Source organism: Struthio camelus, chromosome 21 (genome assembly GCF_040807025.1).
Source record: "Struthio camelus isolate bStrCam1 chromosome 21, bStrCam1.hap1, whole genome shotgun sequence".
Taxonomy (NCBI): Eukaryota; Metazoa; Chordata; class Aves; order Struthioniformes; family Struthionidae; genus Struthio; species Struthio camelus.
The window spans coordinates 2,959,445-2,982,704 of NC_090962.1; the positions used below are offsets into that span (position 1 = coordinate 2,959,445).

The 23,260-nt window shown below is 38.7% G+C and overlaps 1 protein-coding gene across 15 annotated transcripts in view; it reads left to right on the forward strand.

Annotated features, from left to right (window-relative positions):
• Nucleotides 1–23,260, forward strand: part of CFAP74 (cilia and flagella associated protein 74) — a 102,001-nt gene that overhangs the window by 34,978 nt on the left and 43,763 nt on the right. For 3 of the 15 annotated variants that reach the window (XM_068915952.1, XM_068915945.1, XM_068915951.1), the window contains exons 1-11: nucleotides 5,663–5,717; nucleotides 6,384–6,484; nucleotides 8,571–8,721; nucleotides 9,799–9,886; nucleotides 11,247–11,393; nucleotides 15,306–15,479; nucleotides 16,023–16,154; nucleotides 17,447–17,549; nucleotides 18,002–18,159; nucleotides 19,483–19,693; nucleotides 22,597–22,779. In XM_068915952.1, coding sequence (XP_068772053.1) covers nucleotides 6,470–6,484; nucleotides 8,571–8,721; nucleotides 9,799–9,886; nucleotides 11,247–11,393; nucleotides 15,306–15,479; nucleotides 16,023–16,154; nucleotides 17,447–17,549; nucleotides 18,002–18,159; nucleotides 19,483–19,693; nucleotides 22,597–22,779 — 1,362 coding nt within the window. In that variant the 5' untranslated portion in view covers nucleotides 5,663–5,717; nucleotides 6,384–6,469. The other 12 variants (XM_068915947.1, XM_068915953.1, XM_068915961.1 and 9 more) reach the window with 10 other exon arrangements.

Consider the following 23,260-nt stretch of genomic DNA (forward strand, 5'->3'; position numbering starts at 1 on the left):
CTGCACAATTCTGGGCTGCACAACTCCGGGGCAACGGCAGCAGCAGCCCGTCTTCGAGCAGCTTTCGAAAGGAAGAGGGAATGTAAACGGGGGGGACACTGCTGCGGGAAAAGGGGAAATTGCGATCCCTTTGCTTTCTAAAAGCTGTCCCAGCCTGGCAGAACAAAAGTAAAGGCGGCAGATCCAAGGTTTTGTAAACTTCTGTCTCATCTCTTGTCAAATCCTAAGGGGCTTTTCTAAAATGAAACGCTTCGGGTTACTTCAGCAGGCGTGGAGCTGTGAAACTGCGTTTACAATAATCCATCTCGTGGTTGCTCCGGGGCTGAAATCGTTAACACTCAATAACGCCGTGTACGTTTGCGTCTTTCATGTCTTGCAAACTCTCTGGAACCTCCGCTTGCTCTTACGGAACGGGACTCATTGGAGAAGGGTCAGTAGGGAAACCCGGCCAGAAGGCTATTCCGGAGTTTGGTTTCGTCTTTACTCGCAGGTCAAACTCGGTTTTCTCCTCCATATTCGCTCTTTTCTTCTCTCCTGCTCTCTCCTCTGCTTTTTGGTACTGTTCAGTCTAGAATGACGATTTTAAAACCAACCCACAAAGAAAACACTGGGAAGGCTACATTTTTAAGAGACTGTATCATAAAGCAAAAATGAAGGTGCAGGTACTTTACTCAAATGAGAGGATGCATCTGGGGGTAAAGGGGTAAAGTGTTTGGTTTATCTTTTCTTTTCTTTTCTTTTCTTTTAATCATTTAATGCCAATTTTAAATGGCAACTAAGGGAGGGGGGGAAAATAACAGCCCTGTGGGATTCAGGAGAATATATGTGCATCTGTACAAAATGCATACACAAACATACCTATATATATAGAAGCATATGTCAAGAGACTGTAAGAATTATGGTTTTGTGTGTGTGTGTGTGTGTGTGTGTGTGATCTTTTTCTTTCTTTGCAAATTTCAGTGGTCATGCCTGCAGCTAATGCATGCTTGGGAGGAAAGAGTTAAATTTACATGGTAGTAGTTGTATTATTCCATGAAAGCTGTTTTTCCTGGAGGAAGGAAACCAAAAGATTTTTAATGGAATTTACAGGGTGAGATATAAAACAAAATGATTTTGTCTCTCTGTATAATAGAGCAGATTTACATCTTTCAAGATATTTGCAATTGACATTTTTTCATATTTTACCTACTCTTAAGGATGCTGTTCCAGTTAACTATATACCTGCTCTGAGTATTCTTTGCTACTGTTTCTCTCTGGCTAGACAGCTGTCATCTAATATACTAGTGAAAAAGGACATACAGTTCTATGTTTTCAGGCTATATCTTTTACAATAGCAAAAAAACAGCCAAGGCAATTTATATATTTAGAATGAGTGAGTGTGTGTGTAAGTGTATTTTATATGTATATATGGACGTATATAAGAAGATTGTGGCAGCATATGCTCTAAAAGGATAGTTGGCTGCTATAAATTTGTCCATTAAAACAAGTAAAAATACAGTAGGACTCCTCTAAAAGAATCATTACTGAAAGAACTGTTTCTACTCCAGCTACACTTTCAGCACTTAGTTCACTTTGATACCATTAAAATGTTCTTTGCTGACAGTTGTTGTGATATTGTAAAAGGAGCAGAAGAGTAACATCTACATATTATCTCTACATTTTTTGAGCTAGTTCTCTTTCTTAGTCCTCCTTCTACCATTATGTTCCTTTTTCAGCAGCTCTATAGCCAAAACAGTAAGGTCACTGATCACAAAATCTTCAATGGAATTATGGTAGGAAAGTGTTTGGCTTCAGGATTTTAACTGATAACCTTTCTGACAAACTCTGGTAATTCAGGGATATTATCAGGGTTCTGATTATCCTTGGAAAAATTTGCTGTCCCATTCACTCAGAGTTGCATAAGAATGTTTACCACTTGCTGAAATCATCTTGAATGATCAAGGCCTTATACTATAGATTTGGATTGATAATGCCATCCTGAATGAGAAAAATACGTATGGAGAGTCCCTTTGTCTTTCATCATCACTATGATAGGCCAAGAAGATGAGTCTAAATGTTTCTTAAGCCTTTTTGTCACTCCACTAAATTAGTACCTCTTCTCATTCCCTCTGGCTGCAGCTACTATGGTATTTTCACTATTATGAAAGTATCCATGCTGTGATCTGACTTTGCATTTATCGTTCAGATGGATCATCAGAGGCTGCACGAGATTAAACTATGCCCCGACATAACTAGGTTTTCAGTTTGGAGTCATACAGTTTGGAACAAACCTTCCCGATTGCTGTTGTAATATAAAGATGTAGTAGATCTGGGAAAGTTATCCAATAATGACCAATGTGTTATAGATACCTAGGTCAGTATTTTCGTGTCATCTGACCATATATGTCATGTATGTCTTATCTAATCTTGAGGGACTCTGACCACTTCTGGACAATTTTACAAGGAAACCTAGTTTATGTAAAATAACATTAATTATTAAATCATGTACTATTTTTTTTTAAGTATTTCTCAAGTAGTAAGTAAAGGTCACAGCTTTGAAGTAATATTTGACTATAATTATAAAACAGAAATCCACATTTCAAAAGCAGTCAAGATTTTTTCCTCTGGAACATGTACCAGTTGTGACTTTTTCCTGATCATAGTGATCCATACTTTTTTAACTGCTACTAAAAAGTAATTTATCGGAGAACAAACTTAGGTAGGATTTAGAAGAAATATGCTCGGTAATTTTGTCTAGATAGCAAGTTTTCATAGTCCTTTATTATCTAAAGACTTCAAGAGTATATCAAAAATACATTATTTAAATTTATTTTAAAGTTGCATCTGCATTATCTGATATTCTGAATAGATCATTTTCTAAAAATGGCAACTAATTTTACTGTCAGCAAAGTAAGCATGTCTTATTGTCACATACAATTTTTAGAAGCAAAAATGTGCTGCACAGATTAGTTTCAGTCTCCCACGATTCCACATAAACAGCTCGTGAAAGACTCTGTTGTGGCAACGTCTCCAAATGTCTCTAGATATATAAATTACACACATATGTCTATTTTTATAAATGAGGTTTGGAAATATCAATCACAGTCACATGATCGGAATATTTAGCTCATTTCAGAGGTTGTACAAAAATGATTCCTTGTACTGTGTCAATCTCCTGTGGTCCTAACACAAGTGTCTACACTTAAATATCAGTATAGCCTCTATACTACTGTTCCTTTCACTTAAAAGCTTGGGTGAGAAATCTCATTTTTTTCTGTTTCTAAATGTTCTGCAGAACATCTAGTTCCTCCTTCATTCTGCACATATTTTTTGATAATCATGAAGTGCGGTGCATCTAGAAACATCCCCCTCTTTTCCTCTTCTCTGTGCAATAGATTTGGGATGAAATTCGCTACTTTGCCCCAGAGTCAGGGCTAGTTCCAGGAGTGGAGATGATTGTCTTATTCCAGATACGTTGCTCTCAACGGTGCAACCTCATCCAAGCTCATCTCTGCTCATGCCACCTTGGAGTGCTCTGATAGCAAATTCTCTTTTCATTCTGTTCTCACTACATCTCTAGGAATGACTCATTGATAAGACACTTATCAACGTTTTGTCACTGTTTACAGTCAAATATTGATCCATCTTATAGCATAGGGAAAGAGAAGGTTTTTTCTTTTTTTCTTTTTTTGGAATCTGACATGAACCACACTGTAAAAATTAAGATTCTGTTATTGGCATTTCTTGCTTCCTAAAAGCTAGTAATCTCCATATATGAGCTACTGTCACCTTGGAAACGTTCAGAAAAGAAATACCAACTGCCAGAAGAAGCACAATATGTAATCATATAGCAAACTGAATTGTCTGGTTCTAGTAAGTTTCAAACTGAACAGCAGTTGGTGCTAAAGCAACTTTACTTAAATGTTTCTAAATTTAACTCCACACTAAGAAAATAGCAGGTTTTCAATTTATACATGCTCACTTGGTTACCCAGTACCTTAGAGACGCATGACTTTGGTCAGTGCCTATAAGATCTAGAATAGTGACATCTACGAATGACTAGAATATCATCTAAAGACTTTTTCATTTAATGATTTTGTGCATACTTGTAACTATTATTAAAGTGTTACGAGGAAGCCCCTCAAAGTCTGGCCTTTATGCTGAAGCTAGAGGAAGGATTCAGAATGTGGAACATTGCTAATGGGCAGCATGATCAGTACACAATTTTTGCTGCGATAGTTTTTAATTAGCCACTAATGGTGAAATACTATTGTCAGACTTGTACATGCTTATTTCTGAAAAGGCAGTTAAGATAGCCTGGATTGGAACTCTGAATTCTTCAGTATTCGAAAATAAGTGTACTACAAACACAAATCTCTATCTACAAACACAAATCTCTATGACTTCTTCATTGCAGAAAGTTGTGTGAAGGTTTTTTTCTAAATGTAATGTTTTTTTCTAAATATAACACTAAAAGGTTTTTTTCAATGTAATGCCATCAAGTGGCTTAAAACTTGTAAGTGTATATGTGGAATAAATAACATAGCTGAAACTAATACATACATGAATGGATAAAAAAGACAGCAAGAATGTAATCTGTGTTCATGCAAGACCCACAGAACAGTAATACCATGCACAAGCAAGTCCAAATTCAGAAGTAAATGTAATAATCATATAGGTTTTGGAATAAGAGTTATGCAGCAATGAGCTGTCTATGTTATGTGCTGATAAGGCAAAAGACCATGCACGTTTCAGACATCGTTTTGCATTAGTTTCCACAAGACTTATGGTTTTACGTATTTTGTAATAAAAGGGATATTAATGAGAATATTCACATTCTCTGTTGTGGCCATTCTGCATATGTGAGAATCAAAGAACAAAATTGTAAGTATAGTACAATATGAGAAACAGAGATACCAAGAACCTCTCTGAAAATCTGATTCTCTTAGATTTCAGGTAACTGAAATCACTTGTGTAAGAAGCCTAATGTAGGCTATCACAGATGGCATGAGCACTCTCCTTGGTGTAACTATCCACCGTAGTTCAATTAAAGTATTAATGCCATTGTATTTTAAAAAGTATCAGTTTTCATTTTGTAAGTACACACACACAAGTATTAGAAACAGTGTTAAAAGCTCACAAAACTTTATCTTAAAAAATTGTCAATGAAAAATAGAAAGAGCTGGTGTTTCATAGGAGCTCACGTTTTAACCTACACTACTAAAAATAAAATAATTGTCAAGCTAGAGAACAACTCGATCAACTGCTCAGCTGATTCAAATCTGTGTTAATTCATCGGCCTGAATAAACCTATAAATACCTGGCCTACATCTCCCAACTCCGGGTTGTTTATAAGAGTGCAAATTTAGAACTGGGAACTCGCTCATGGTAAATTTATTTGGTATTTGTCAATGTAGGGCACTGCACGCACGCAGCCCTCCGTCCCCGTAAGGTGTGGCGGAAGCCCGCGGCACCTCCCTCCCGAGCGCGCCGGCACGGACCACCCCGCGGGCCGGGGGGAACACGGTGAGCCGCAGAAGCGCAGGGCTCCTTCCCTCGCTCCTTTAGCTGCTGCAGGAGGTTCGGCGGTGCACGCAGCCGGCTGCCGAGCCATGCCTCGGGCAGGAGACGGCCCGCAGCGGGGAGTACCCGCCCCCGGCTCCCCTGCCTCGCGCTAGCCGTGGTTCGCTCCGTTGCCGTGGCAGCGGCTCCAACGGACGCCGGCTGCCGCCCTGGAGGTAGGCGGCAGCGGCAAGGCCGTGGGCCGAACCGAGCCGAGCCGAGCCCAGGCCAGCCCTTCCCCGCGTGCTGGAAGATGGGAGGGGGTTGCGGGAATGGCGCGCTCCTTCCCGGCGAGCTGTTTCGCAGCCCTGCCCTGCCGGGACGCGGAGGTGCTGCCCGGCCTCCGCGGTTGGGGAACGCCGTGGCCCCCCTGGCGGCATCACGCCGTTTCGGTGGGGCGAGCCGGCCCCGGCCCCGCGCGGGCGGCCGGGCCGGGCCGGCCCGTGCTGTGCCGTAGAGCGCTGTGAGCCGTTGCCGTCGCCGGAGGAGGGGGGCATAGAGGACGCCGCGGGTCGGCTGGGGTGCCCCCCGCGTGCGGCCTTGGCTCACCCCGTGGGCTGACCCTTGCGCGGCTGTTACCGGAGGCGTGCTCTGGTGTGGGAGGCTTTGTTGCAGTTCCATTGCTGGCTCTGGGGCGGATTTACAGCAGTTAGAGGGAGGCTGTACAAATGTGCCCTGTACCTTGTTGTTGTTTGTGGTGTTGCTGGGATACGACGTGAATCCAATGTCATGATAATGTTTTGACAACATAATGTTCAGATGCAGCATGTGTGTTCTGTAGCATGATGAATTTTGGAAGCTATGTGCCTTTCACTGTCTGACTTGTGATTCTTTTCTTACAGAAGGCCCCAAATCATGTGGTAGATTTGGCCTAATTTAGCCAAAGCTATATTGCATTTAAATTTGGGTTCCATCTCTTGACAAGACAATGGCTTATCAGAAGGTATTCAAGCTATTACTGCTGCACTGACAGCTTGATGTACTTTTGTGTTGTTTTTTGTCAGAGTTTAAACGTTCTGCTGGATTTATTACCTCATGTCATCAAGTGATGCAGTCTTCACCTGCTGGTCAAGATTAGTGGTGACTTCATCCTCTTAGAGAAACAGTTAATGCATTATTAAAAGCTGAAAACATACTTTTTAAAAACAGATTTGCTTCTGTAGCCTTTAGACTTTGTAATTCTCTGACTACTGAAAGCAGTCATCTCTCAAGTGCTGCAGAAAAGCAGGCTCTTGGCAAATAATTCTCACACTTCTACATCTGAAATAGTCATGTAAAAGTGCAAGTCATTAGTTATTTTGTTTGCTCCTATTTCTTAGGCATTGCTGAAATTCAATATATGTTATGTATGTAGTTCTTATAGCAGTACTCACAAAGAGTGAAGATTTTGGAGGAAATTCTTCATGGTGTCAGAAAAGATTTCTGGGTAACATAAATGTTGCAGGAAACTTCTGGTCTGGGTAACCCAAGGCTTTGTTTTGCAAGAGAATAGTTTCTAGGCAGTGTGTGTTTTTGTTGGTGGTGGATGTTGTTTGTTTGTTTTCCTCTCCAAAAGAAAACAGGTGACAATGACTCTGGGTCATGAGTAAGTGAGTAGAGAAGTTTTCATTACCATTCCTACACAGAATCCAAAAATTGCAGATTGTTTTTTTGATTGTAAAATAAAGCAGTGTAGATATTGTTTCCAAACTTCTTTCCCCGTGTCATTTCCTATTAAATACTCTTTCATTTCAGTTTCTGAAACTGTTTGAAATAACACCTTGTAGCTGCTAAATAAGCTCCCAATTCAGCACTCAAAGCTACTAAGAATTTTTCCACTGCCTTTTTGGCCACTTAGTATTATTTCTAAACGTATAATTGCGTTTCTTTGGAAAATACACTTTCTGTTCATCTAAATATGCAGCTTGGACAGGCTGCTAGACTTTCAGGCTATAAGATAAAGAAGAGCTCTGAGGAATCTTGGGGAAAGGAGACTCCATGTCTTGCTGGACTGTATATATTCCAGCATGAATGGCTATTGATCTGGACCCAGATCTTCAGAGATATGTATTTACCTAACTGCCTGCATACCAAGTGCCTAAATACCTTTGAGAATCCTGAGTACCGACTGTGAGTTGTGTGTGTATGAACCCATATTTACCCGGAATAGCTGCTAAAGATGTTCTTCCTTTGTCTTACGTAGCCCAAATTGTTTCATGGCATGTTTCAAGGCATGTTGTCTGTTCTAACCTTTAACTAGCAGGGTAGTTCTAACCTTTAACTAGCAGGGTAGTTCTAACCTTTAACTAGCAGGGTAGTTCTAACCTTTAACTAGCAGGGTAGTTTTAAATTGACCATAACCCTGTGTAAGAATTCTGTTTTGGCTTTAAGGTGGCTTTTATCACTTCTGTTCCAGCCTATCCCATACTTTAAATTCTGTAGCATACCCCTTCTATTCCTTAACTCAGAGAAATAGATACTCTCTTCTAGTTTGTGTTTATCTGAGTTCTGCAGAAGGATTTACATAAAGACAGGAGTCAGTGGCCTTGCTCTGGGTGTAAAATTAATCATATGTATGTCTCTATATGAGTAAGATCTTGATGAAATGATCAGCCATGTGGTAATAAGTCATTCTAGATGACACACAGCATTTACTGAATTCTGGTAAATTGCATCAACATTTGAGAAGAATTTAACAAGGGGGAACCGCATAAGAAGCGAGAGTCAACAGTGTCTGTTGAGTCATTCCCTAACTATTTTGGGTAAAGTGGTTGTCCAAGTGGATAAAACACATTTGGAAGAGTGGTTTTGTTACAGAACTGATTATTATAACAAAATTCTTTGGAAGTGTCTTTTATTTTCCATCAGAGACTAATTAAATGGACTAATTAAATTTGGACTAATAGTCCAAATGTGTGAGTAGTATAAAGGCGCGTGATTGTATCCAGTTATCTCGCATGGAGTAATAGCATTTAATAAATATTTACTGCATCTCAAACTATAGTCAGCACTTTTGCTTTATGTAAAACATGCACTCTTCTCTTTGGTAGCTTGATTGTTTTAAAAGAACCATCGATATGGAAGATGCTAAGTTCAGTGATAGTGGTGAAGAAGAGCAGAAAACTCTTTTACCATTTCTGGAACAGGAAGAAAAAGAAGACAGAGCCAGTCAGTTCTCTAATATGAAAGACCACCAGGAAGGTGAAGATTATGAATCATTTTGGTAACTTACAGAAAGCTATCTTTAACAGTTCTACTGACTTAGTAGATGGGAACAGTACAGTTTTAGGGTAGAATGATAACTCTGAGTAAATGCAATGATTTGAGTAAAGTTTTCTCTACAGTTATACTGTCACAGGTGTAATTCATCCAAATTTAACCCATTACTTCTGTAGCAGTGAATTCCATACTTTCTACTTCTGTAAGGCTTTTTAATTTCAGAGTTACTAATGATAAAAATCAATATTTGACTGTGTGGACTTGATTCAGTTGGTTGTACATTAGCACCTAGTGCCACTTGAGGTGCTTTAGTCTCCTGTCTAGCTCCAGAAAGGCATATTCTTCCATAGATCTAACTCTCAAGTTGCTGCATGCCTTAGGCATTGTAAATGACAACTGATATCTGTTGATAGGCAACTGATTTCTCTAATTGTATCCAAAATTCTCTAATTGTATCAAAAAGTTATACTGAAATAGGTTATGTGAGACAACATAACTACCATATTACAAATTACTGTTTCTGCGTGTGGTGTAGTGCTGACTACTGACTGTTAAATCAAAAGTTTAGGCTATTTTTCATTGTCATTTTGGTGATCCCAATATGTTTAATAAAAATGGACTCTATTGCAGTAAGTCTGAGGAATGAAAAAAATACATAGATGTATGTAGAGCAGGATAAACGAGTATAAGATTAACAAGACTTGAGTAGACTGTCCACCAAAACCAGTCAATGAACCATGCTATGCACCTTACATTGCATTTGGCTAGTACTAACCTCCTTTTTTCTTTCTTTTTTTCTTGTGCATTGGTGGAGTCATCGTTGGTGACAACTCTATAGGGAAGGCAGAGTACATATTCCTGTTTTGGTTTGCAGGTGTACAGTTGCAGTTCTGTGTGTTTTGTGACATCACATTTTTCAATATACACAGCAGTAAAGCTTTTAAAATGGCGTTTTTGATTATCCTCATGTTCTGACTTGACAGGAAGTATACAAGGGCTTTGCATTTTCATGCCCAAGCTGTCTTTATTAAGCTGTTGTCTTGCTTTAATTTCTATTAGAACACAAACTTGAAGAGTCAGGTGATGGTGGCAAGATGGGAAACAAGGACCCTTCTAAAGGAGCTGGAGATGAGTCTGATTCTAGCATGTAAATAACTTAATTTGTTATCAGTTCTAACAGTAATTTCTTCTATAGTGTTAATTTACATTTTTAAAGATAAGGTTTGGTTAATTCAGCTATCCATTGGGCGGGGGGGTTGGCAAATTCATCATTGAGATGTATGGCCTTTCCGTTAAAAATAAACAAAATCAGTTACCATTGTTAAAATAATGACTTACATCATAATAAGATAAAGATAGACTCTGGGCCCTCTTTAATCTGAAGCCATTGAAGGTGTGTGCACATAACGCAATGTTTGTACTAGATTAACATGAGCTAATTAGCTTTCCTTGAAAGACTTTATTAGCCGGGGTAGTGCTGCACTAACATATTTGTACTGCTTCTAAAATCAGCCTGCTCTTTGTAGCACTACTTTGTGTTGTGTTCATGTCCCTCTACTTGTAGAACATGGGGAGTTTTTGAAAAAGAGAAGTTGGTCTGTTAAGGAGTATCACTGCTGGACTGCAATTTTTGAAGAGTTTAATACCACCATGTAAAGTCAGTTAGCACAGAACCACTGTAGTGATAGTTCAGTACTACTTTGTTTTCACAGATAGGTGGTACAGCGGATCTATTCCAGGAGAAATACATGTGACCTTACATGTAACAAAGGTCACACATGAAAAGGAGTTTGCAGGGTTGAATGTGGTCTTAAGTGGTTGCTGCTGACTTTGCAGAGATCAAAGCCAGGTTCTGCCTACTGTGACAAGATTGTTTACCTCTGCCCTGGATTTACCTGGCATAGGGATACAAGGAGTGATGAAAAAACAAAGCAAAGTTATTAGTTTATGTGTGTGGGAAGTTGCATGACACGTATGCCTACTGCCAGTAAATGTTGACAGTGTCTCTGTTATCAACAGAAAAACTCAAAATACACCAAAATGATTTAAAAATTCAGGCTTATTCTTTTCTAGTCTATTTAAATAGACTAGAATGACAAGAGATTAACTTGCCCCACAAACTATTTGATCAGCTGTGTATAAAGTGTTTTAAACTACTTCAGAGTATTCCCTTTAAAGTCTGAAACTGTTGTTCAGGAAAACTAGAATTTGCAAACCCTGGCTATTAGCAAGAGGAGCCACAGGTAGTTCAAAACAAAGAAATATCCTTAATGCCCTAAACATGGGTATAGGTGCTCAACATTAGATATCCAAGTCTGATCATCTTGACTTAAGTGTACTTTTATACAAATTACTGTCTTGGTGTTTTTTCTTATTTAGGGTCACCGTATTTGTTACAGTATTGCTAGAAAAAGAATGAAACAACCCACAAGTGCAATGTATGGACTTTGCGTATCTTCTAAATTTCTCAGTCCTGTTTTCAGTATTAATTATGTTTCAATTCAAAGGGAAAACTTGGAACAGTATTTGGACAACATTGATAATGTTCAGAATATGAAGTACGCAGATAGAATTCATATATTAACCCAATGCGGGAACCTAAAACAGCTGAATGACATAGCCAAAGAAAAGGAACATGCGGTACAAAAAAACAGGTTAGTGTTTAAGCATATGTAAGCCATCAGCATAAATGCACCATCAAATATTGGGGTACTGTACCTGTTTATATAATTTTTAAGAAAGCTATCTGACAAAAACCCTTGTTCATGGGAATGTACTCAAATTTCAAAACCTTTTTACTAATTAAAAGGAATAGAGGGTATAAATGAATTAAACATCTGAAAAAATGAAACCCTAATGATAGTAAATGTTAAAGAAGAGGTGTTTGGTCTGGGAGAATTAGCTACTAATTCCTTTCAGTTATGTCTGCGCATATGCCTGCTGGCCCAACAGTCAGTTGGAACCATCAAGTGGAAAAATCATGGTAAAAGTGCTCTTAACTGTGATAGAAGTTATTAACATACTTTAAGGTAAGCATCTGCTATGAGTGTTCTGCTGTGTCAAGGCCAAAAATACTTTCATTAGTTGCAAATATATCTGAAGACTAATGAAAAAGATATTAATGCTGTCGTCATGTTATATAATATCAGAACTCTGGGTGAAGTCAGAATAAACTATTATGATATTTTTCTATTTTCTTGGAGAAAATACTTTGACGTTAACAGTTGCTTCTGAGGAACCTCATACTAGAATCTTAAAAGAGAAAGTTGAGGGGGGAAGAGAGTTGAGGGAATACCAGCTGTAAATTTTACCCTGAAAGGGAAGAGTTTTATGGAAGGAGTAGAGAACTCACAAAATGTAAGCAAGCTGTTTGCTTGTTTCAAAGACAAGCTCGGTACCTGCCACGTGCCAGATCAAAATGCTAGCAAAGCAGCTGGAGTATATACGCACACTGAAACAGAGAGGGATGCTGGCAATATGTAGGTAGAGAGTATTTCTGGTCATCAGAGATCACTGGCATCCTCTATGTTTATGTGTGTGTAGTTAATGAGAAACTTTGTTGTTTTCACCTCTTCGTGTTCCTGAACATAGCTGATAGGATTTTTAAACACATTTTCAAGATGTTAATAGGTCAGTGATGAAAGCCAATGCCATTCTTGGGATGAGAGGTAAAACTGCATTAGTTTGGAGGGCTATTTTGGCACAAGGGTATGTGCTTTTAGCTGGTAAGTAGAGCACTACGTTCATTCCCATGTTGGTGCAATGCTAATATTGCAATTGCTTTCCAGGTGGTTTAGTCAGCAATCATTTCTCCTCTTGAAATGAAGAGTAACAGTCCATTAGCTTGGGAATAATTATCTCTATGCTTTCTGGTCTAGAGGTGATATTCTGTTGGGTAAATAAGAATGCAGAAAGAGGTGGAAACTTAGAAATGGATGGGAAATGGGCATGTGTTTTAAAGAACGTCTAAAAACAGCAGGTCATTAGCTCAGCCTAGCCCACTACTGTCAATTATGTTTCTGTTTATCAGTTGCTTAATCACTTCTATTCAGCATGATCAGCTGATATTGAAGTCTGCTATGGTAATTTTAGAAGTCATAGATTTGCTGCTGTGATAACTGTTATGAACAGGAATTATGTGTCTTTTTTTGTTTCTTTGTTTTATGTTGAGAAATGCATGCATGTGTTTCAGGAGTAGTTTTGCATACAGGAGCTGTTCTGAAACACTTGCTGTAAAGTGGGAGGCAATTTACTGTACTCTTCACATGTGTTTAAATAGAACGAAGTGGGTGGCTTGTGTACCAGGATCCAGCAAGCTAGTATACCAATAAATGATAGGATAATAAAGGTAGATTAACTGCCGAAGTAGAATGGTTGATTAAACAAAAATAACGAATACTGATGGAACTGCTGTGGTGAGTGCCAGTACTTCCTTTTGGAATCTCAAAGAGGTGATCTTGATTAAAAAAAAATTAAGAGACGGAAAAGGACTGTAAAAGTCTCTATACTTATGACAGGTCCAATTATGATGTCTAGGTATGCAGAAAAATTGCAATTCTCACCATCTATTAACATCATTTAGCAAATTAATAAGAAGATCTGTTAACAAATTTCTGGCTTATGCAGCTCAAATACAGAATGTTTTAATGGTAATGAAAATACTAGCTGCCATTAACATTATTGATGCCTAATCCAAAAATTAGCAAGGTAAAGTAATAATTCAGGTGAAGATCCATTTCCAATTTTCATTTCCAGAAAGGGAATTATGTTGAATATAGTCAGTTCATGTCTCTGGCTCCTGTAGTGTATTGTGCACTCGTTTTCTCAGGTAAACAAGCCCAAGGAAAATAAACAAATGTTTTGCCTAAGCTGCCGCTGTAGCCAAAGTACATGGAGAACCATGGTGCCATTTTAAAAGTAAAATAAGTCAAAGTTCTCTCAATTTATCTAGACTTATTTTCATTAATAATACTATTTTCTCAGCCTGAGAAATGAAGAGTCACTTTAAACTGGTCGTCAGTGCTTTTGAAATAAATACTTCTCTGTTATTTCAATCAATGTGTAATAGTTGAAAGAAAACTGCTTTTGGGGGAAGAATGGAGATTTAGAAGATTAACTAAGAGACATCAAATAAATATAAGTGGAATTCTGAAACATAATCTCAGCCTCAGGGCTGTTTCTTTTTTTGTTGTTGATTTTTGTGCCCCTCCCCTTCCCAATTTTCTAAAATGAATTAGTTCCAATTTCTTTCTAATTGTTTCTCTTCAATGTAAGTGCAGCCCTGTTCCATGCGCAGGCAGTGCATAGGCAACTGTGCACTGAACTGGAGAATAAGAAGCGTCTTGAGTCAAAAATTGCTTTGACACTGAAAGAAAGTGTGTAAGTGAGGGAATGAGAGATAATGTGGTGAGAACTGATCTTTACTGTAGTTTTCTGTTCATAAGCTGCTTAATGGATGTTTGTTCTTCCTGGTCATAAATTAATCTCTACAGAAGTTGCATGTAAGTACTAAAATACGTAATGTAAGGTCACATGAGCTTTCTGTAAAGCATGGGATCTTGAGAGCAATTTTTGGCCTGAACAGGCCACAGTTTAGGAAATTAAACTGGTTGCTGTGGTTTAGCTCCTGAGTTAGCTTTGTACACATAAATGAAGTTTTGATTTATTTGGAGTTGTGTACAAACTGTGGATCTGAACAAGTCTCATCTTAAATAGAAAATAATATTGATTACTGAATAAGCATAAGTACTTCTAATTTACAAGTTTTAGTAGTTAAATTACATGAGGGAAAATATTAAATTAAGAATTATGGAGAAGTTTTAATTGTATGTTTTGTTATGCTACGTTAATATTGCTACTTTTAGCTGTTTTTTTCCTCCCCCCACACATACTAAATTATCCATTTATATGAGACAGAATAAAACTATCTTTTTCAGAAGGCAGCAGACGAGCCTGTTCACATTTTTTATGCCGGAGGTATAAATGCCGTCCTGGTATAAATGCCGGTACTAATGCCATCCCATCAGAAAGGGAACACCTTCAGGAGCTTATAGACATTTTTATCCAAGTGATTCACTAGAATACAGTGCATTCTGCTGCAGTGTTGCATAATAGCTATAAAATGTTTATTTGACACACTTATTGTGTGATTAGTGATAACTGTATTAAATTATTTATATGTATCCCTATCATATCTAAGTTCCTTCAGCAAAACAGAAGAGTAAAATCTAAGGCCTGGCACTGCAGTTTCAGAAAGAAGTCAAAAAGTTTTATTGTCCAAAACAGAAAAAACTTTTAAAATACATTAAGAATTTGAGAAAGACGAAAAGTATCAACATAAATATTTTCAGTGTCTTTAAAATCAGACATGCTATTAGATATGAGAATTAGTTTGAATGAAAGGTACAAATCCTGTGTAAATAGCAGAGATATTTTTCAAAATGTTTTAAATCTTAAAATGTGGCTGGATTTTAATTTTCACTGTGGAGCCTTACCTGCTCAATAATATTAAGTAAATGAAAGAATGCCAGACTGTTAGTGAAAACAGCTCATCTTTTATTTTAAAGATATGAGGTATGGACAGTAGAAGCTGAGCAGGGAAAATCTGGAAGCTTCCATAAGCAACTTGAAAAAGATGAAGAGAAGCTGGAGATGCAATATGAAAAACAAGCAGAATTGCGGATTTGGAGGGAAAAAATAGCTGCTCTGCAAGCAGAACAAAATCAACAGGCTAGAGAAAAGTAAGCGCTTGTTCACTCTGCTTCCTTTGCCTGCAGTATTTTTACTTAATTCATTATTTTGGTTGTTGAGAAGACTAGTGAATTCAAAGCATATTAGTGGTTTTCTGTTTTTGAAGTAGTTGTTGACTCTGGAAAATTTTTGAGGAAATAAATTAAAATGAGAATTGCCTGCCCTCCTGCAGTTATGTAGATAATAGACTTCTGACCTATGAAAACAAGCTTGTTAAAAATGGAAGCTATATGTATGCTTTCTGTCTAAGGCAATGAAGGTTATTAGATCAGACTAACCGCATATGTCTGCATCATTGTTGGCCCCAGGAACTTCTAAACATATGATCACGTTCATCCAAATTTGCTGGAGGGCAAGAGGATTCCAGTTCATCAATTTTCTGTAGATCTTGTGAAAATGAGCGCTCAGAGAAGAGAGAACAGACTAATGTCCCCTTTTCAGGACATACTGATAACAGCCCCGTGCCTTGTAGGCCTTAGATCATGGATTCCAAGCAGAAGAGCAGTGTTAGAATCAAGATTTCATTACTGCAGCTCTCTGCCTGTGTTTCGTAGAAGAGAAGAGGAAGCCCAGAAAGAATATGAAAAAAAGCGTAAAGAAATGCTTGAAGATGTCCAAAGGAACCATGGAAAAGCAGTCCACTTCCTGAGAAAAACCATGACAAGGTTATAATTAATTCCTTTTTTTCTGTCATTACGCATTCTATAGCATATGATACAATATGCTTCAGTCTAATTGTTTTTCTGCTAGATTCATCCTCTCTTACACTTGGAAATCTTCAGCTATGCTGCCAGCACTGTGAAGTGGTCAAATCTGTCCTAGCACAAAAAGACTTGAGAAAAGGCCTTCAAGAAAATCCACTGGCTTTGCTGAGTAGTGTGACTAATTCAGTAGTTGACATCTCCTTTTCTGAGTCTGTGCAGACTTAGTGTCCTAACATGGTCTGCAGATTGCCTGTAGCTGAAGCAACTGTCTTTTTGATGAGATGCAAAGAGTTCTGTCTGCTTACAGGCATTAATAATGTTTTGAAACATTTTCACATACATAATTTAAAATATGTACAGTGTAACTGTACATGTTGTTAACTGAAGTGGTATAATTAAATTCTAAGTTTGAAACTTGCGTTTTGCCTTTCTATATTCCTTCCAAAATTTGGTAAAATAGCTTTCTTATTGTTTAGTAGAATTGGTTCATAGTGCATTTCTCTGTGCTCCTGCTGTGTTATGGTGAATGGGAAATCAAGCGTTCTCTACATAGGCTTATGTTTATCTAATTACTGTGATGTTAAATTATTTTGTTACTAAAGAAACTGAAAACTTATAACTTTTACCTGTATATTAGGATTGTCTTAATTGAAAAAGTGATTAGAATAATCAGTGTTTCTGTATTATATATTTCATTTTTCCTTAGCATATACCAGCTTACAATAATCAAGTAAAACAAAATCAGCCAAATTGATCTATCTTGCTGAATAATATATCAAATATACAAATTTATTATTTTTTTTCTAGTTTACTGTTAATTAACTGGGATATTCTCAGACTTGATTCAGACTGGCATTACTAATTCTTAGGGTTTCTAGGGTTTATTTTAGTGGGGGTACAAGTAAGGCTCACTGTAATTGTTTAAATATTGGTTATATGAGCAGTACCCGAAGGCACTTTATTTTAGCAACTAGACATATGTCATAATGTGGAACAAAAGTTCTTCATATTCAAAATATAAAAAATATGTTGTTGAGCAAACTAGTGGAGGTTCTTGGCACTTGTAACTTGAGTGGTACTGTATATGGAAGACTCTTCCAACTGTTCCACTTTACCCAACCCCAGTATAATAGTAAACAGAGACTTAGAGTAAGAATGTGGGGTGACACTGACAATTACTGTTTGCTGGGTTAAACATTCTAATACTAAAAGCTTCCAGGATGTGAGTATGAAAGATTTTACTCTGCTTACAGAATTCATGAGGAGAATGCAAAAGAAGAACTGAAGACTCAAGAGCATATGGAGAGAAGGATGCAAGCTGTGCTTTCCCTGAAAAACAGCATAACTTCCAACAGGGTACTGCTGCTGCAGCTTAGACTAGGAGTGAAGAAATTGTCTCTGTAGACTGATAGGTTTTAGTGAAAGTAATTTCAGTTTTCATTGCAGAATTGTGTGGCTCTGTCTTACCATTGGCCAAATCTCTGAAACCGGAGAGAATTTAACTGCAGAAAAAACAGTATTAGACTTGTAAGGGCAGATTTTGGCACTTCTACTTGTAGAGTTTATTCTGTGAGCGATCCAGTTGTTCTAGTAGAATAGTTCTTTAAAATAATGCATATTACAAATAAGTAATACTCTGCATCTCCTGTGCACAGAGTCTATTGGCAGCTTAACTGACTACTGTATATATTGAAAACAGTAAATTCCAGTTCAGAGAAATCAATCACGGATTTCTATATAGATAGGGACCCAAACCCATATTCTGCAAATAAATCAAATATTTAACTGTGGTTTGTGTGACTTTGTAGGAAAACCTCCGAGCTCTCCAGATAGGGAAAAAAACAAGGAGGGCCTTTGAGGCAAAAAAACAGATGAAAATGAGGGAGGCTCTCCTAGCAGAAGGAGGCAATGTTGCCAAGGAACTTTTTCTACATAAACGACTGCTAGAGTATGAAAAAGAGAAACAGTAAGTATTCATTTCTATATGGAACTCTCAGCTGCTTAGCGATGCTTATGCAGGAATATATTGGATCTCTTACTCAGACTAAAAACTTAACATCTGTGATGCTATCTCAATGGAATTAATCATTCTTATATTCTGTATGTGTGATATTTGTGCAATCTGCTTTAAGTAACTTGAACTTCTAGCTTAGATGTTATTCAGGGAACCAGAGTTAGGAGCCCATGTTCTTTTGTGGTCAGTGCAGAGAAGATAGACTGCTCCAGCAGGGTGATTCAGTGAACCTAAGTTGGATGCATGAAGTAACTGTAATTATGTGTTTCCTGAACACTATCTATATTAGATAGCTTTCTTAGGGCTTTTACAGAACATCTCTGGAAGATTACCCTGTAATAAGATCAGAGGCAAGTTTTTATCTGAGCATTTTTCAGCCCAAATATATATTTCTGAATTATATTTTTAAAAAAACCTCCTCTTCAGTCATTCAAGCCTGTAATTTAATTGTATAAACTAAATCTATAAATAGAATTATAGAGACAATAACTTCCCTTAGGAAAGGGGGATGGTGTTACAGTTACGGCAGATAGCACTGCCAATACTGGGAGTCAGTATACCATTGCTATATTTTGTAACTTCTCAGTATCATGATTTTTTCCCAAAATGTATAGTATAGAAAATCCCATTTTTCTGCTGCAGTGGGTCATTGAAGTACTTCAGTATGCAGTAGCCTGTGTTTCAATAAGAAAGATCTTTGCTCTCATTAATAGTCAATAATCATTTATATGGATAAGTTGAGGAGGTGAATGACTATATTAAAAGATATCTTTACAGTGGATAATACTTGTTCCAAAAAGTTATGTAGTAAAGTGCTGGTATTAAAACTGAGATTAATCTACCCAGCGTGTCACAGGAAACTTTGGCATTACGTAGCTTTGAATTTGTATCTCCCAAGCTCAGTACTTGCGTCCTTATCTTTTAACTCTTCTTTTAACAGTTCTTCCTCTTTTTGTTAAAACCACTAGATTTCAGATAGACAGTTTCCTTTAAATACCTAACTAGGTTAGGGAACTTTAACAACTTTCAGCAGTAATGACTGATACGCTTTATCAACTCCTTATCTTTGAAAACACTGTAATTCAGTATATTTAGTCAGCAAAACAGTATGACTTTGTATATAATGCCTCTGAATTCCCTAACTTGCCAAAAATTACTACTGCACCCAAGGTTTAAGACTTACTAGTTAGCTTAAAGGATCAAAAGTAACTGGAATCTGATAATTTCACTCTATACAGCCATGATTTCTTTAATGTTTCTAATATTTTATTACAGAGCTTTTAGAGAACAGCAAAAATCTAGAAGAATTGAAATTGTAGCTCAAATTTTGCAAGAAAATGTTTATTTTCACAAGCAGAAAAATAGTCAATCCTGGACTAAGGAAGTTAAGAGGGGTGGTAAACTTGAGGATTCTTTACTGTGGAGGATGAAAACATGGGAATATATTGAGAAGACCTGCAAATATTCAGCTGCAGCAATGCCACAGGTAAACAAAGGTCTAAGCATTAGCCATCTTCAGATTTTTTTTTTTTGTCAAAGACTTGAAAATGAATTTTTCTTTTCCTTTGAATTGCACAGGCTGCAAACAAATACCAGATAGTACAGAACAAGCAGGGAGTGAATAACTTCTCCATTAGGTCTGTTTATGATTATTAATCTCCCTTTTCTTGACTGTTGACACTTGTATGAATAAGGACATTGTCCAGCTAAAACTAAGAAAAATTAAAATGCATTTGTGAGAAGAGGTGAATTTTCACACACCTCCATCACAGCAAGTATCAAAAGGCATTTCCTGTTTAATTACCTTCATCCCTGACTAAGCATTCAGATTAGTTTGTCTAAGTGAGAAATCTTTCTACTGAATTAGAAAGAAGACAGTAGTACTCTCAAGACCTAATGTCCCCTATACTTCCAGTTTTTTTGATCTCCACAATATTCCAGGAAGTACTGGCCTAGGGAGCGGGAGGTGGGATGAATTGAATCCCCTGATAAAACTAGTAGCTTCATGCAATCTTTTGGTATTTAACCACCCTGATATCTGCTGAACGAACAACGCAGCAAGGCACAAGCACTCCGGGAAGTTTCTGGAGAGCACTGATGATAACTTTCTGACACAGGTGATGGAGGAGCCAACAGGGACAGATGTGCTGCTGGACCTTGTAGTAACAAACAAGGAAGGGCTGGTTGGAGATATGAAGGCTGGGGGCAGCCTTGGCTGCAGTGACCATGAGATGGTAGAGTTGAGGATCCTATAAGGAAGAAACAGGGCAAAGAGCAGGATCACAACCCTGGACTTCAGGAGAGCTAACTTTACCCTCTTCAGGGACCTTCTTGGAAGAATCCCATGAGAGAGGGCCATAGAAGGAAGAGAGGTCTGAGAAAGATGGTTAATATTCAAGGATCACTTTCTTCAGGCTCAAGAGCAGTGCATCCCAATGAGCAGGAAGTCAAGTCAACAGTGTAGGAGACCTGTATGGATGAACAAGGAGCACCTGGCAAAACTCAAACAACAGAAGGAAGTCCACAGAAGGTGGAAGCAGGGTCAGGCCACTTGGAAAGAATATAGAAACATTGCCTGAGTACGCAGGGGTGTGATGAAGAAGGCCAAGGCCCGTTTGGAATTTAATCTGGCAAGGGATGCCAAGGACAGAAAGAGGACTTCTTCAGATACATCAGGAACAAAAGGAGAAGCAGGGAAAATGTGGGCTCACTACTAAATGGGGCGGGGGCCCTGATGACAAAGGATACAGAGAAGGCAGAGATACTGAATGCCGCCTTTGCTTCAGTGTTCACTGCTAAGACCAGTCCTCAGGAACCCCGGACCCTGGAGATCAGGGAGAAAGTCTGAAGAAAGGAAGCCTTTCCCTTGGTCAAGGATAAGAAAGTGATCAGGCGTAGTCAGCACGGATTCACCAAGGGGAAAATCATGCTTGACCAACCTGAGAGCCTTCTACAATGGGATGCCTGGCTGGGTAGATGAGGGGAGAGCGGTGGATGTTGCCTTCCTTGACTTCAGTAAGGCTTTCGACACTGTCTCCCATCACATCCTCACGGGCAAGCTCAGGAAGCGCGGGCTAGACGAGCGGACAGTGAGGCAGACTGAAAACTGGCTGAACGGCAGAGCTCGGAGGGCTGTGATCAGTGGCACAAAGTCGAGCTGGAGGCCTGCAGCTAGCACAGTATGCCTGGAGTCCATACTGGGTCCAGTACTGTTCAACTTGTTCATCAGTGACCTGAGTGAAGGGACAGAGCGCATCCTCAACGAGTTTGCTGCTGATACAAAACTGGGAGGAGCGTCTGACGCACCACAGGGCTGTGCTGCCGTTCAGAGGGGAGTGCAGGGTCCTGCACCCAGGGAGGCATAACTCCATGCACCAGTGCAGGCTGGGCGCTGACCTGCTGGAAAGCAGCTCTGCAGGGAAGGACCTGGGAGTCGTGGCAGACAAGCTGACCATGAGCCAGCAACGCGCCCTCGTGGCCAAGGCGGCCAGTGGTATCCTGGGTTGCATTAGGAAGAGCATTGCCAGCTGAGGCCACACCTGGAGTACTGTGTCCAGTTCTGGGCTGCCCAATACAAGAGAGACGTGGAGCTACTGGAGCAAGTCCAGCAAAGGGCCACTAACATGAGTAAGGGACTGGAGCATCTCTCTCAGGAGGAAAGGCTGAGAGAGCTGGGACTCTTCAGCCTGGAGAAGAGAAGGCTGAAGGGGGACTCTGATCAGTGTATGTAAGTAGCTGACGGGAGGGTGTCAAGAGGATGGGGCCAGACTCTTCTCCATGGTGCCCAGGGATAGGACGAGAGGCAGCAGGCACCAACTGAAACACAGGAAGTTCCATCTGAACATGAGGAGAAACTTTTTTTTCCCTGTGAGGGTGAGTGGGCACTGGAGCAGGTTGCCCAGAGAGGCTGGGGAGTCTCCAGCTTTGGAGGTATTCCAAAGCTGTCTGGATACAATCCTGGGCAACGTGCTCTAGGTGACCCTGCTTGAGCACCTCAACCATTCTGTGAGTTTTGGGAGAGGGGGGAATATTTGTTGTTTTATTGTACTATGCCTATTTCCACTTACAAAGTCATTGGTTATCACTTAATAGATAAAGAACCTTCAAGCAGTACACAGTGAATATTCTCTTAACTGAAGACTAGGTTTTGCTCCTATGTATGCTCCTATAGCATAAAATTAACATCATACAGATGCTTGTAAAATGACATTTCAGCTGTGTTCAGTCTTCTAAAGAACATTGCTTAAGTTGTGATCTTTGGCATCAGAGCTTTATAGAACCCTGCCATTTTTTGTTTTAAAAGGTCTCTTCCAAAACTGTTACTGTTGAAGCAATTGCCCTATAGCAATTCCTAACTGTATCTTCAAAACTTATGTTTTCTTATAAAAGTCATGGTGCTCTCCATCAACTTGCTCCTCAGCTGATGAGAGAAATACTTCTTTATGTGAATTTTCCCATAAAGTATGTCATGATGTGTTCTGTGAAAGGCAAGAGGATGAGAAGGAGGGGGACAAGCCTCAAGCTGAACCAGAATTCCCAGGACTTTGGAATCGAGAAAGTGACTTGCACAAGGTAAGTGTTTTGATATCTTTTCTTAGAAGTAGAAAAACAGATGTGGATAAAATGCCTATATTTTTGTCTTATTGTTAACTTTAACTCTTTACAGAACTTTGAAAGTATATATGAAAGTATCTTAAAGGTTTGGAACAGTGTCATTTTCCTCTCTAGTAATTTTAGTTACCAAAGTAGTGACACTGGCAGGCGTTATTTTAGGAACCTTACTTAAAGTAATTATTTATATCTAATTTGCATTTTAAATACATTTACATTATTTCATAGATGTAAAGGTTCCATATGAGAATATCATAAAAGGAATTGCTGTTTGACGCTGTTTTTGTAGTGTTTGTTCTCTTAAAGAGAAAATAACACTTCACTTTTAGTTCAGAGATATGTAAAGACGTATCACATCATGCTCACTTGCTTGTTTGAGTTTTGAAAAAACTGAACATGGTATTCTATTGAGTTGGCAACACAGATTGTTTCATATGGAAAC